The following is a 13,903-nucleotide window of genomic DNA, read 5'->3' as shown; positions in this document are numbered from 1 at the left end:
CTCTCCTCTCGCGGTTTGGGATTATATGGATTATATATTTTCTTTTTAAAAATAAAATGCCAGTAAGGATGGTTGTACAGACTGGAAGGTGTTTGTGGTGGTGGGTGAGAATACAGCGGAGTTTATTCTGGGGACATGGCTAGATACAAACGAACAATCTGCCTGTATTGTAGTCTTAAAACTGGGACTTGAATTCCACCCCCCGCCCGCCCCATATTCTTCGCTTGAGCCGAATGTCCTTTAAATGGACGAAGTGATGCAGAAAAAAGGGTTTTTCCTCCTGTAGCACGGAGAGGCTAAGCCGTGTTATCCATAAAAGCACGCACACCCCTCTTCCAATCTCTCAAACACGGAGCGTTATTGTTCCGGTATGAAGCCAAAAATAAAAAAACACCCCATTTTTTGAAAATGTGTCGTTTCCCCGGCTTTTTCCTCCAGCCTTTGGGCTCTCTAACTTGAAAGCGGAGCTCAGCCTTCCTGCTGGCAAATCCCTCTTCTTCTCCCAGCCACCCAACCTCATTTCCCCATCCTTATCGAAGGAGGGGTGGCATGATTTGTCCCCCCGTCCATCTCAACCTTCCTTCTGAAACAAGGCCTCTTTCTCTGCCTCCCCCCAGAAAAAGCAAGTTTTTCAAACCCCACCAGGAAGCCTTGATAAGACGGGGGGAGAAGACCAGGGGGCCTCATTTCTTTCACATCCCATAAACCCTTAAAAGTCAACCTCCTCCGCTTCCAAGAATCCTTAAGACAGGAGGAGTTTTTTTTAAAAAAAAAAAATCTTTGGAAAGAGTCTTTGGAAATCGTGGTCTGTTCTAACCGAGGAGGAGGAGGACGAGGAGGAGGAGGGAGGAGATTCTGTTGTCTCTTCCAAGGCCAAGGCTTTGGAAATTGAGGAGGGGGCACAGAGGAAGGCTTTTCTCTCCGCAAAGCAGCCTCTGGAGAGATGCCTTTGTGCTGACCTCTAAGGCTTTCTCTGTAAGGCTGGAGTCACGTGGAGGAGGAATTCAGCAGCCCCCACCCCCCATTTCTCCTGCATGGATAATCTCCTCCTCCTCCTCCTCCTCCTCCTCCTCCTCCTCCTCCTCCTCCTCCTCTTCTTCTTCTTCTTCTTCTTCTTCTTCTTCTTCTTCCTTCTTTCTTCTTCTTCCTTCTTTCTTCTCCTTTGGCAGACAGAAAGTGGGCGGGTGGGCTGGTTTGTCCAGCACAGCCCAGAACGCCTCACTTTCCTAAGGGGCTCTGGGCTCCTGAAATATACTCAGGCCTCCATCTTGGAAGGAAGAGGCCCCCTCCGACCTCTTTCCTTCCCAGTCCCCACCAGCTCATTCTCCGACCCAGAGGCCCCTTCCCATGTGCTTTCGGGGTTGTTTTTTTTAAAAAAAGACAATACCAGGGAGAAAAAGGGGGCGACAGATAAAACTTAAAAGAGGTTTCACCTCCAGCATCCTGAAGCCCCCAAGCACCGTCACCCTTGCAGTAGTCCCAATCTTTGGAATAAACAATAAAAATTGGGGTTCACTGGGGAGGAAGGAAGCCCTCTGAGCTTTTCTAAGGGGCCTGCATTTCATTCGTATTAAATGAATTATTAAATGACGTTTGTGTGTATGTGTGTATGTGTGTGTACTATTTCAGCATCTCTCCTGTGTTTTGCTTTTTTGGGGGGGTTTCCCCCTTCCCCCCCCAAAAACGATGATGGAAGATGCTGGAAATGATAGAGGGGAAAAAAACGAGAGGGTCAGGGGGGAAAAACCCCATAAAAGAAACGGAAGGAGGAGCTGAGAAACGGGAGAGAGAGAGATGGTGGCCTTGTCGGAAGATGCCGCCTGTCAAGAGGCAGCGCTGAACTTGACGGGGGCAACCTGGCATTTTCTGTCCTTTAATTGCTCCCAGATTAGAAGGCAATGAAAGGGCCGCTTTGCATAGCTTAAGGGAGGGCTTGTCACATTTTTTTTGTGGGGTGTGTGTGTGTGTGTGCTTTTTCTGATGGCATAGGAAGGTGGGGAGGAAATTCCCAGCTGGATCTTCTGCTCAAAACTGCCCTTTGCCTTTTCTTTTTTCTTTTAAATTTTCCCCAAAGCTACTGCACGCATTTGTTTTCATTCGGATGTCACTGCACAGCAAACATTTGCACAACGTGTAAAAAAACGCAAAAGACTTGTGTGTGTGTGTGTGTGTGTGTAAGAGTGCAGAATTTTACGCCACAACGAGGAGATAAAATAACGGAGAGGATAACAAGAGGATTCCTTGCTTTTTTATCTCCAACCACAACAGCAGAATTTTAGATCTTCAAAGTGAAACAACCCCTTTCTCGTCTACAGCAGCCTCTTCCGAAGGCAGATTTCAAGCTGCTTTTAGAAGGAACCCCCCCCCAAAAGTCAGCGACAGCCTCCATCGTCCGGGTATCCGACACGGAGATTCAACTAGCCCAAGTTGTTCTCACCAACGCGGCAACACACCCTTGCAAAGATGTCGCTGCGTGAATGCAGACCAAATAACCCTCCGTTCTGTTCTACCAGCTACAAAGTTGTGTTCATAAATCACCTGCAGCCAAGAGCCACACCTGTTCATTCAAAACTCGCAGAAATATTTTTTATTTTTTTAAAAAAGAGGCAATGGTGAATGCTTTCAAGGTCAAACATCTTTTGCAGAGGTTTCCTTCAGTTTAAGTCCCCTTAGGATTTAAGGACTCAAAAAGGCTTGCCCCAAAGATAAGACAATGCTGGCCAAAGGATGCCCATCATCCGCAAAGCATTCCAAGCAATTAAGGCCAAAAAAAAACCACAGGGCAGAGATTCTCCTCCTTACACATACACACACTGCTACCCTCAGGGAAAAATAATCTGCTTCCTTATCTTCTGGGCTTCCCAACCTTATCTTCTGGCTTTGTTTTGAGAAGGGGGGTGGGGGAAGACAGCAGGAGGGGCAGTTAGCCGAGCTGAACAGAGAAAAAGCAAACAATCTCTTCTCCCAGCCAGAAGGTTGCAAAGACCCCTACAGAGTCCATAGGATAAAATGGTGCGCCAGGATAGAAAAACAACCAAGAGGAAAAATGCCGCGGATGTGCCTTAAAATGGGCTGTGTGCATGAACCCAGGTGGATTGTAAGGGGTCTTTGGGGTCAGGAGGTAGGAGCCCCTCTCTTTGCTAAAAAAAAAATATGCACAGATAGGGAAATATCAGAGGAGGAGGGAGAGAGAAATCACAGTGGCTGCTTTCTCTCTACCCGCCCTTCACTCTCTCTCTCTCTCTCTCTCTCTCTTCGCTTTCTCTCTCCCACTCAGTTTTGCTCTGAGATGGAGATCCTCACGTAATTTCCTTCTGCTTTGGCTACAGCCTCCATCGCACATTGGGGGGGAAAAAAGCTATACCTCTTTCCAGCCTTGATTGAACAGCTAAACACTGAGAATTTCCCCCCAGTTTGGTACCAACAAGGTTACTTATGAACCAGAACACAGGACTGGGGTTTGCAAATATATATATGTATGTGTGTATGTGTAACTTTCTCAATTGTTTCTCAATAAATCAATCAGGCACTTTCATTAGTATAACAAAGTGCAGCTAAATATCTAAATCTGTGTTGTTGTTTTCAAATTAAACCATCCTGGTTTGTTTGTTTGTTTGATTTATTTTTAATTCATTTTCTTTCACCTGACTTACAAGCAAGTAAGAGCGATGAAGGGGTCCTTTGGTGCTCTCTGAGCTTGGCTGTTTTTTAGGCAGATGTTTCATTACCCAACTATGTAATATTATCAGTGCTAGAAGGGAGCAGGATTTGTGGAGTGGAAGAGGAGGAGGAGATGGGGCGGGGAAGAGGACTGTGGGGTCCTTGGTTTTTATTTCATTACCCCAATCATCTGGGCTAGCCGGCTTTTCTCATATGGACAAATAACACCCTCAGACACTGTAAAGCAAGGGTCTTCAAACTTGGCAAGTTTAAGACTTGTGGACTTCAATTCCCAGAATTCCTCAGCTAGCATGACTGGAGGAGGAATTCTGGGAGTTGAAGCCCACAAGTCTTAAAGCTGCCAAGTTTGAAGATCCCTGATCTATCATCTCTCAATCATCTCTCTCTCTCTCTGTACCTACCTACCTACCTACCTATCTCAAGGGTCTTCAAAGTTGGCAAGTTTAAGACTTGTGGACTTCAATTCCCAGAATTCCTGAGCTGACATGACTGGAGGAGGAATTCTGGGAGATGAAGTCTACAAGTCTTAAGGCTGCCAAGTTTGAAGACCCCTGCTGTAAACACAAAGTTACTTTTGGGGAGGGGGGAACAGTCAAAAACAACATTGGTAGAAGGGTTACCGCTTGAGCAGTATTTGTTGGGACACAGAATTCGTGAAAGGAAAATTGCAAGTGATTAAAAAAAAGGAGCAGTGAAGAACCTTAAACAATTTATTAACAATTCTCCTGCTTGGAAAGCTTCTTTGCGCTTCTGGACTTGGAAGGATATCTGGATACAGGCAGCCTTCAACTTGCAACCACGACTGAGCCCAAAATGTATGTTGCTAAGCAAGACAGTTGTGAAGTGAGATTTTTTCCAACCTTTCTTGCCACGGTTAAGTAAATCCCTGCAGCGGTTAAGTTAGCGACATGGCTATTAAAAGTGAAGCTGGTTTCCCCATTGACTTTGCTTGTCTGCAGGTTGCAAAAGGGGACACGGCAACCGTCATAAATACGAGTCAGTGGCCAAGTGTTTGTATTTTGATCATGTGGCCACGGGGATGCTGCAATGCGCTTGTAAGTGTGAAAGTGTGGTTATAAGTCACTTTTTTCAGTGCCATTGTAACTTCCAACAGTCACTAAATGAATGATTGTAAGTCTCCAATCCTGGAAGTTTTTAAGAACAGACGGACATCCATTTGTCTGAAATGGTATGGCTTGAGCAGGGGGCTGGACTAGAAGATCTCCAAGGTCCCTTCCAACTCTATTATTCTATTCTGTTCCCTATTCCTGGACATTTTACTCCCTCTATCCGAAAAACAGAGCCACGCATAAGCAAGTTAAGAACCGCAGCACAGTTCCTTTAACGCTGTTATGTACGAACCTCCAACTCACAGCTAATCCTGACACGCAAGCATTTTTGTTGCAAAGTTTAAGAAAGGATCCAGCGATCTACTTGGCAAGGCATGTTAAACACAAGCAAGCAATCCAAGAAATGTCTATCCCCACGGCGGTAGCGATTGAAAAAGAAGAAAACCCACAAAGCCAAACAGTTTGTAAGAAGGAAAAATGGTCTTGCAAGAAGGAACACAACAAATCCACAACAGGGCAATTCAAATAGGGGATCCCTTTTGCGATGGACGAACTTTGTGTTAAGCAACCTGTTTACCGCGACAGAAACCCAAAACAAGCAAGGTAGAACAATACACACAGATCTTTGGCTCGCCCTGCTGACATCACAGCAATTCAGCCAATCACAACCAAGGTCCCTTCCTATTGGTCAGCATCTCTGTAACATAGAAGCAGCCATGTCTATCGCAGCGCCTCAGCTTGTCACCAAATCAGAGTTCCAAAAGAACCACCATTAATTGTCACGACCACACAAATCTGCACTGTCCCAACGTTCAACAAGAGATGCACAAAGCTCCTCTGAATTGAAGACTTGCGGACACTCCACCACCCCTAGTTTTAATCATAATTTAGCCAGGAAATCTGGACTTACTTTTTCACTTTGGGATATTTCATCTCCAAAATGGCATTTGTGGACTCCGTCTGTCTTTCCTTTAAATGCCGCGGCCACATGTTGTCCACCCAGTCTACCAAATCCACCTGGAAAAGGCCCAAAGCAGAGTTAAGGTAGGAAATGGTAGAGAAAAACTGACTCCCTTGGCTAAGGATGGTCTAGGTCACCCGAAGCTCAACAAAAATGTTCTCATTGACCCCCAAGCTGAATTAGGATGCTCCCATTGACTGCCAAGCTCAAGTAGGAAGCTCTCATTGACCCCCAAGCTCAACTGGGATGCACCCGTTGACTCCAAGCTCAACTAGGATGATCCCATTGACTGCCAAGCTCAAGTAGGAAGCTCTCATTGACCCCCAAGCTCAACTGGGATGCACCCGTTGACTCCAAGCTCAACTAGGACGCTCCCATTGACTACTAAGCTCAACTAGACGCTCCCAATGACCCCCAAACTCAACTAGGAAGCTCTCATTGACTCCAAACTCAACTAGGATGCTCCCATTGACTGCCAAACTCAGGTAGGAAGCTCTTATTGACCCCCCCAAGCTCAACTGAGATGCCCACGTTGACTCCAAGCTCAACTAGGATGCACCCATTGACTCCAAGCTCAACTAGGATGCACCCAATGACTCCAAGCTCAAGTAGGATGCTCCCATTGACTTTCAAGCTCAACTAGGATGCTCCCATTGACCCTCCAAGCTTAACTAGGAAGCTCTCATTGACACCACCACCCCCAGCTCAACTGGGATGCCCACGTTGACTCCAGGCTCAACTAGGATACACCCAATGACTCCAAGCTCAACTAGGATGCTCCCATTGACCCCCAAGCTCAACCAGAAAGCTCTCTCCCATTGACCCCAAGGTTTTACCGCTCAGCTAGAAACTCCACTTACAACATTGGGACGCTTAACAATGTTGGCTAGTTTGGTGTGGCTGAATTCCAGGCTGATCATGTTGTACAGCTTCTCACGCTCTGCCTCGGGGGTTTCGTAGTAGCGCACAAATTGAGCCATGCTCATTTCAATGCCTTTTTGGGTATTCACATCCACTACATCCACAATTCGGCGGCTCCCTGGGAGAGTTTGGAAAAGGTGAGAAAATACAGCAGAGGTTTTTATTCCTAATAAAGACGTTTAAAATAAACATGAGAAAATTCCAACTACGGTGGGAATCAGAGCTACTCAAACTGGCTGATATTTCTGGTTATCTAGAACATCCCACAGGTTAACCCAGGATAAGTTTGATAATTGGTTATTATACTGGCTTTAACATTGGAATAACAGCAAGATTCCCTATTCAAATTTAACTTTTAATCAGTATTTTCCCCTAAACAAGAAGGAAGCAGACACAGAGAGACTTCAACTACCAAAATTTCCACCAATTTTCAATTCTCAGACATGGCTCAATTCTGCAAAATACAGAATTGGGTGCAACTGCAGCCTGCAACCTCGGTTATGTATTTTTAGTTTAGCCTTTCCCTTGCCTAGTTTATGCATAATACCCTGTTCATTCTTTTATGTAAAAAAAAAAACCAAAAACACCTCAAATCAGAACATCATTTCTGCATTATGGAAAGAGGCATAGAAACTTACCCACGAGCATCTTAGCGTCTTGGACAGTAAAGCTGGGATCCGGCATCCTGAAATGATCAAAGGCGGAAGGATTAAAATCGAATGCAAAACAAGAGAGTCGCCATCACAACGACAACAGACTCTGCCCCCCGGTTAAGCAGCAGTCACCAGGACAGAATTTAAAAACCTCACTCGTTTGCAAACTGTAGTCCTTGGGAATAACTCCTCCGAATTTGGAGGATTCCCTTCTGCCTGTAAAGCTGGCAGCCACCATCTTATCGATCTTCCCCTCCTTTTTTCCTTCCTTCTTCAAAAAATCCCTTTTATGCTAAAGCGATGAATTCACAAGGCACTCCATTACCACGAGCATCCAAACTTCCTTCGGCTTTTTTGACCCCCCTCAGTGCCATTTTTTTTTTTCAATAGTTGATGGACGGATGGGCCTATTTGATACGGACGGGACCGTTCTCCTTATCACAGCTTTGACCTAAAGGCCAACCTCAGTGTTCCTATAGGACAATTTGAAGATACAAAAAGGATCAGAGATCTTGAATTATCCCAAGGATCATCTTTAGAAGGACAGGGGTGGGGGGTTTTTTTTTATTTTGTTTTTATTTTGCTTTGCATAGCTATCCAGGAGTTCAGTACCAGTTCCGTTCAGAGAATTAGAAGTTTTCAAAGGTCCCCAATTCCTAGCCAGACTGCAAACCTCAAGGTAGCCCTTTCTCTTCGTAGGAAGAATAAAAGTCACCTATGTGTGACTTGGGGAGCTGTATAATAAACAATAATGTATGTTTTCTTCTGTAGCATTTTTCCTCAAGTTAAGAGAAAGGGGCTTTGCCACAGTTGAAAACCTACCACGCCTATCATTTATCCTATTATTTATCTCAGCTTGGTTATAAGACCAGATAAAACAGGAATTTCCAACTTGGGCAACTTTTAGGCCTGGAGGACTTCAACTCCCAGAATTCCCCAGCAACTCCCAGAATCCCCCAGCAAAGCTGGCTGGGGAATTCTGGGAGTTGGAAGTCCTCCAGGCTTAAAAGTTGCCCAGGTTGGAGACCCCATAAAAGACGCAGGATGATATAGATTAAGAGTAGAGTGGTCTTACTTAATTCCCAGTCCAGCCTTACTTCGGAAGATGAGAGGGACCTTTAGCGCTTCCTGCTGCACGTATTCAAAAGTGAAATCTGTGGAAGGAAAAAAATAAGGCAGAGAAGGTCAGAAACAGATCAGTTGTAAGATTTCAGCCCTTAAAACAAAAAAGAGAGAGAGAACGCTTGGCAAATATAGGTAGCCTTTGACTTACGATCATATTCAGGCTCATCAAAATTTCCATTGCTAAGCAAGGCGGTTTTTAAGGGCGTTGCGCACCCGATTGTCTCAGCTTTTCACCACGGCTGCTAAGCGGAGCCGTTGTTAAATGAATCAAGCAGCCGTTAAGCCAATCCCAGCTTTCCCATCGACTTCGCTGCTGGGAAGATCACAATTGACAATCACGTGACCCCCCGGGTGTGAATTTTGACCACCTGACCGTGGGAAATGGTGCAACTGTCATTAAGTGTGAGAAGTGGTCTGGTGTATGTTACCTTTTGGGGCGGCTTGCAGCTTTGAACAGCCCCTGAACAAATGGTTGTTAAGTCAAGGACTATCCGTGGAAGAAATCAACATTTGTTAAGAGAAGGTGTTGAGTGGTAGCCATAATGTTCTTTGTTTTTAGCTTAGCAAGTTTGAACTTGGGACACCAAGTTTAGTTTTGCAAAGCAAAATTCTTCTAACCTCCTTCCTCATCCTTTGTCCTTCAGCCGAGTTAACAAAATGATACGTGTACGGTTTAAAAACAGGGGTTTTTTTTAGCGCTGGTTCTGTAATTTTATATTTCTTTCCAGCTCCGTTTTGAGAATTGTATTCATGTATCACGTTGTATCCTCTGTGCCTCTGGTTTTTCTTCTTCACAAAAACCCTGCAAGGTAGGCTAGGATGCTACCAGCAAAGGGGACAGATTCGAGATTAACCATCAAAGTTTCCTCTCAAGAAGACTTGAGTTCAAGATGCCAATAAGCTCTTGACCGTCTCTCCCTGAATTACATTTTAATCGGCAATGAATCGCTCGAAAGTTAAATGAAGTTACAATCGATGGAAACCCAAGTTAAACGTTTTAAAAGGCTGACTTTTTTTCAGAAAAAAAAAAAAACACTCCCCCAAATCCTAAGAAAATTCAGCAGGGAGCTAGACCGGATAAACGAACTGAGGACTATTTTCTGGAGAAATATACTTAAAATGCCCATTGAAAAATAGTTTCTATAAGCTAAGAGACCCCAGAGAACAAATTAACCAGCCAGTTCTAGCTTCTCCAGTTATTTGGCACTACAACTCCCATCATTTCCAGCCAGGCTCAAGGCTAAAGCCCACCCTCCCCAGCTGGGCCCAAGCCAGCCCATCTGGAACCTCCGCCCTCCGAAACCTTAAGGAGAGCATTAAAAGCCACCAGAACCCAGACTACAAAGCCCATCACTCTCCCTGGGTGACACTTAACCCTCAAGTCTGAGGAAAAATATTCCAGGCCACGAAGTCCTCAGCGCTTTCTGAGGTGGGTACTTGAAAGGGGGGTGTTTCGCCAATTTTGTCTTTTGCCCAGAGACCCTCACTCTCTCCCCTCAAGGGCTCAGACCTGAGGGGATCCCCTTTGGGGGTTGGGGGCAGCAGTGGGGAAAGTCAGGGTCAAGGGAAGGTGGGCATCCAGACGACCCCCAAGAGGAGGATTTTTAAAAGGGGGAAGCTCAGGGCCCAAGTGAGGAGGGGCTGCTGGGGGAGAGCCACTCCGCCTTCCTGGCCTAGGAGCCCGCCTCAGCCACTTCCCCGGCCAGCCACGGTGGCGCCACCGGATCCCCCGGCCCGGGGGTGGGTGGCGGGAAATACGAAGCCGGCCCGGGCTGCACGTGGGGAAGGGGTGTGTGTGTGTGTGTGTGTGTGTGTGTGTGTGTGTGTGTGTGTGGCGGCCTCTGCGCTCACCTTGCCCGTCCATGGGCCGCACGAAGTCCCCGCGGTAACTGCGGCTCCTCAGCTTCTCGTCCAGGTTGAAGCCGCGCACGCTGACAATCTCCTCCACGTCGGACAGGTCCTCGTTCTCGTCGTAGAGCCGCCGGCCGATGCAGCGCTGCACGGGAAGGGCAGACAAGGCCAGGGGCGCGTCGCTGGGGGAGCCCAGGAAGGGGCCCGCGGGCGCCCCGCTGGGGAAGGGAAGGAGGGAGGGGGGAAGCCCCGCGCGGCCGTGGGAAAGGGGGGCACCGCCATTCCTGCCCCCTCCTCCCCACTCTTTGCAGTGGGGTAGGTTGCTCTCCCTTTGCGACCCCAAACCCCTGTCTTGCGGGGGCGGGCGGGTGAAGGCGGGCCCAGCTTTGACTCGGATGTTTCTTGACTCGGGGAAGAAGGGGGGGGGAACACACCAAGTCCACTTATTGCACACTACCCTGGCATGGTGGGCTTCTTGCATTGGGGCCCGGGAGGATCCTCTGCCCCCACCCCCCCACCCGCTTCCCTTAGCAACGCAGGCTCGCCCCAAACATACGCCGGGGGCGACTCAAAAGCAGCCCAAACAGCCCTTTGCACGTAGGAAGCCGCGCAGGCTGCCCGAGTCATACCGGAAGCCGGCCTTTTAGGAAAGCTCAAGGCGGTTATGTAACACGGGGAGGGGGGGGGTCCCCGCCCGCAGTGCCCCCTCCCCAAAAAGCAACACCACCACCCCGGGGTCCCCTTTCCCTTACAACCCCCGTCCCCAAACGCTCGGTCGTTGCTATCCAAGCCGGGCTGGGCTTCCCCCAGTTCCCGAACGCGGAAGTTTTGGGGGGTGAGAAGGGGGGTCTTTTCTGCCTACCGGGACCGACCTGAGGATGGGAAGAGTGGGGGCGGGGGGTGGGGGTGGGGAAAGAAGGGGGGTTAGGAAAGAGTTAAGCCTGCTCGCCCCCCCAAAGCGGCAAGAGGCGAGGCCCAGATTCTTCTTTGCCCCCCCCACCCAACCCCCAAAACAAGGCGGAAAAAGCATCGCCTGCGAGGACGCGACTTGCGCGCCCCTCCGCCGTTTAGGATCGGGCTTTGCTCCGGCGCAGCGGCAGGAGGGGAGAAGAGGGAGGGGGATCCACGCACGAGCCTCCCCTCCCCTCCCTCCCTCTCTCTCTCCCCCTTCCCACCCACCCACCCCAGCCCAGCCGGTAGCAAACCCCAGGATCTCCCCGCGGCTGGTTTAAATGCCCAGCCGGCGCGCAGGGCAGCCCCACATCTCGCCCACCCCCCACTCCCTCCAAACGGGGGAACGGGGGGGGGCTCTTTCCTCTCCTGGATCTCCCCCCTCCCTCCTCTCCCTCCCTCCCCTCCAAGCGCCCCAGCCGGGCCGAGAAAGTACACACCAGCCTCCTGGGCGAGCCTCTTTCTGCCTCCATGATCTGGGCACTCTCATCTCTTCGAGAGAGTCAACAGTTCCTCCTTTGGGTCCTGCTTGCCGAGGTCGGAGGGGCGGGAGGGGGGTTCCTGCCGGGCTGGGCCCCAAAACTGGGGCGGGGAGGGGGAGAACCGAGAAAGAGAGAGAGAGAGAGAGAGAGAGAGAGAGAGAGGAAACCCCCGGAAAATTCCCCTTCCTCCTCCTCCCCCCTCCTCCTCTTCCTCCCTCCCTCCCCTCCAATTTAGAGGCTTCCCAAATAATCCAATTCCCGACCGAAAAAGCCGCCGGTCGCCCCCCGAGGGTTGCAAAAGGCCATCCGGTCTCTCTCTCTCTCTCTCTCTCTCTCTCTAAAGTTTTGCTCTCACCCCCGGGCAATGAGCACTTTCTTTAGGGGCGGGGGGGCGTGTGAAGGCCAGGGAGGGAGAGGGGGGCCCCAAGCAGCTCCGAAAGCAAAGGATCGCTCAGCGGGGGTGGGGGGAAGAGGAGGAGGAGGAGGAGGAGGGGAAGGGGTGGCCGAGGCTTTATTTGTGTGTGTGCGTGTGTGTGTGTGTGTTTTCTGCTTTTTTGTAGTGGTTTGTTTGTTCCTTTTGCTTTTGGCTTCCCCTCCCCCGGGCGTGGGGGGAGGGTGTCTCGGTTGTTCTTATGCAAAAAAAAAAAGTCCCGCAAAGAATCCTTTTATTATGATTTTCTTTTCCCCTCTCCCAACCTTTCGGCGTGCAAAGGAGGGCGGGGAGGAAGGAGAAAGGGGGCGGCCAAAGGAGGGGAGGGGGGCGCGCAGAGGCGTCACGCGAATCCCCGGAACATAAACAGTGGGGCGGGTGGGGGGAAGAACCCACCGGGGCCTCTCTGGATGGGAGGGAGGGAGAGAGAAGGAAAGCCCGGATCTGGGCGCTCAGGATCGCTGCCTCCTCCTCCTCGGGGGCGCACGCAGGCTGGGAAAGCGCGCGAGGGGATCGCCGGGCGGGGGGAGGTGGGGGGCGGCGGAGAAGAAGAGATCGGGCGTTGTGGTCGAATCACGAGTCTCCCCCAGCGCGCAGGCGCCGCAACTTGCCTTGCAAAAAAAAAAAAAAAAAGCGGGGGGATATTGGGTGCACGCGCGTGCATGCACGCACAACTGGGGAGTGGCTCCTTTTTTGGGGGGTGTGGGGAAGGATGGCTGGTGGAAGGAACGTCCGGGTCTTCTTTGCAGCTCGGCTTCGCCTTGGCCCGCGTGGAGTGGGGAGGGGGCTGATATGGGGCGGGGGGAGAGAGAGAGAGAGAGAGACCCTGCAGGCCGCAGGAAGAGGAAGCCGGAGGCTGGGCGGGGCGGGGGTGAAGGCAAACGTCGCCGCCTCTTCCTGGGTTGGCGATCCTCGCCCTCCTCCTCCTCCTGCCCGCAGCCAGTTGCAGACGCGGAAAGGGGCCAAACGCACGTGGGAACGCTTGGCCCACCCGAGTTGGGACCTGCATCTGCGGGGGGCGTGGGGGGGGAGGCGTGATGCGGTCGGGGAGGGGGGAGGGCAATGGAGCGCGGCAAGCTCGGAGTCCGTGTCGTCGTCCCGTCCCGTCCCCGGGTGTTCAGAAGCGCGGGTGGGACGGCTTTCGCCCCCTCCCCGGCTCCCTCTGTGGGTTTTGCGTGGGCGGAGAGGACCCCGCGGGGCTGGGAAGCCGCTTTCGCCACGGGAGAACGGGGCATCCTCGGCCGAGCCGGACGGAGCCAAAGCTGGATTGGGAAGGGAGAGCTTCCCCAGCGTGTGGATCGGGGGTGGGTGGGTGGGTGTCCCACGGACGTTCCCCCCACCCGAGTGGCTCTGAAACCTACCCTGGAGACCCCCCCCCCGTTCCCTGGATTTCACGCCCCTCTGCCCAAACCTTTGCCTTCCTTCCTTCGCCCTCGTTAAAAGAAGGAGGTGGACATCAAAATATGTCAGAATATAATAGTCATAACCCTCATAATCACCCCCCCCCAGGGGATGGAGACCAGGGTTGGTTGGTTGGAACAGACAAAACCCGAGCTGTGGGAGATCCCTTCCCATATAAACCACGATTTCCAGCTTGGCCCAAACTAAGTTGCATCGGGCCCGCCACAAAGTTCACACCGAGGAAACCTTGTCTCCCCCCGGTTACTCTCTCGGGAGGTTGTCTTCTTCTACCGATAAAGATGGGCAGCTCCAGGGATGGACTTGTGGGGGGGGGGTCCTCGGTTCTGTCTGAGCTTGGGGGGGGGGTCTCCCCATGC

At 50.6% G+C, this 13,903-nt stretch overlaps 1 protein-coding gene across 3 annotated transcripts in view; it reads right to left on the bottom strand.

Annotated features, from left to right (window-relative positions):
- The window catches only part of KDM2B (lysine demethylase 2B), a 38,162-nt gene extending 26,374 nt beyond the window's left edge, over positions 1-11,788 (bottom strand). For 2 of the 3 annotated variants that reach the window (XM_087912994.1, XM_087912995.1), the window contains exons 1-6: positions 11,654-11,788; positions 10,263-10,407; positions 8,362-8,440; positions 7,272-7,318; positions 6,573-6,751; positions 5,662-5,768 (exon numbers count right to left, since the gene is read on the bottom strand). In XM_087912994.1, the coding sequence (XP_087769120.1) occupies positions 5,662-5,768; positions 6,573-6,751; positions 7,272-7,318; positions 8,362-8,440; positions 10,263-10,407; positions 11,654-11,686 (590 nt within the window). In that variant the 5' untranslated portion in view covers positions 11,687-11,788. Of the gene's footprint in view, positions 1-5,661; positions 5,769-6,572; positions 6,752-7,271; positions 7,319-8,361; positions 8,441-10,262; positions 10,408-11,653 lie in introns of those variants that run through there. The other variant, XM_087912996.1, reaches the window with a different exon arrangement.
- Positions 11,789-13,903: the final 2,115 nt, after the last annotated feature.

Source organism: Pseudonaja textilis, chromosome 15, assembly GCF_049901715.1.
Source record: "Pseudonaja textilis isolate UNSWEBS1 chromosome 15, rPseTex1.2, whole genome shotgun sequence".
NCBI classification, from domain to species: Eukaryota; Metazoa; Chordata; class Lepidosauria; order Squamata; family Elapidae; genus Pseudonaja; species Pseudonaja textilis.
Note: the sequence above shows the minus strand (reverse complement) of the source record. Positions and strands in the feature narration are given on the sequence as shown.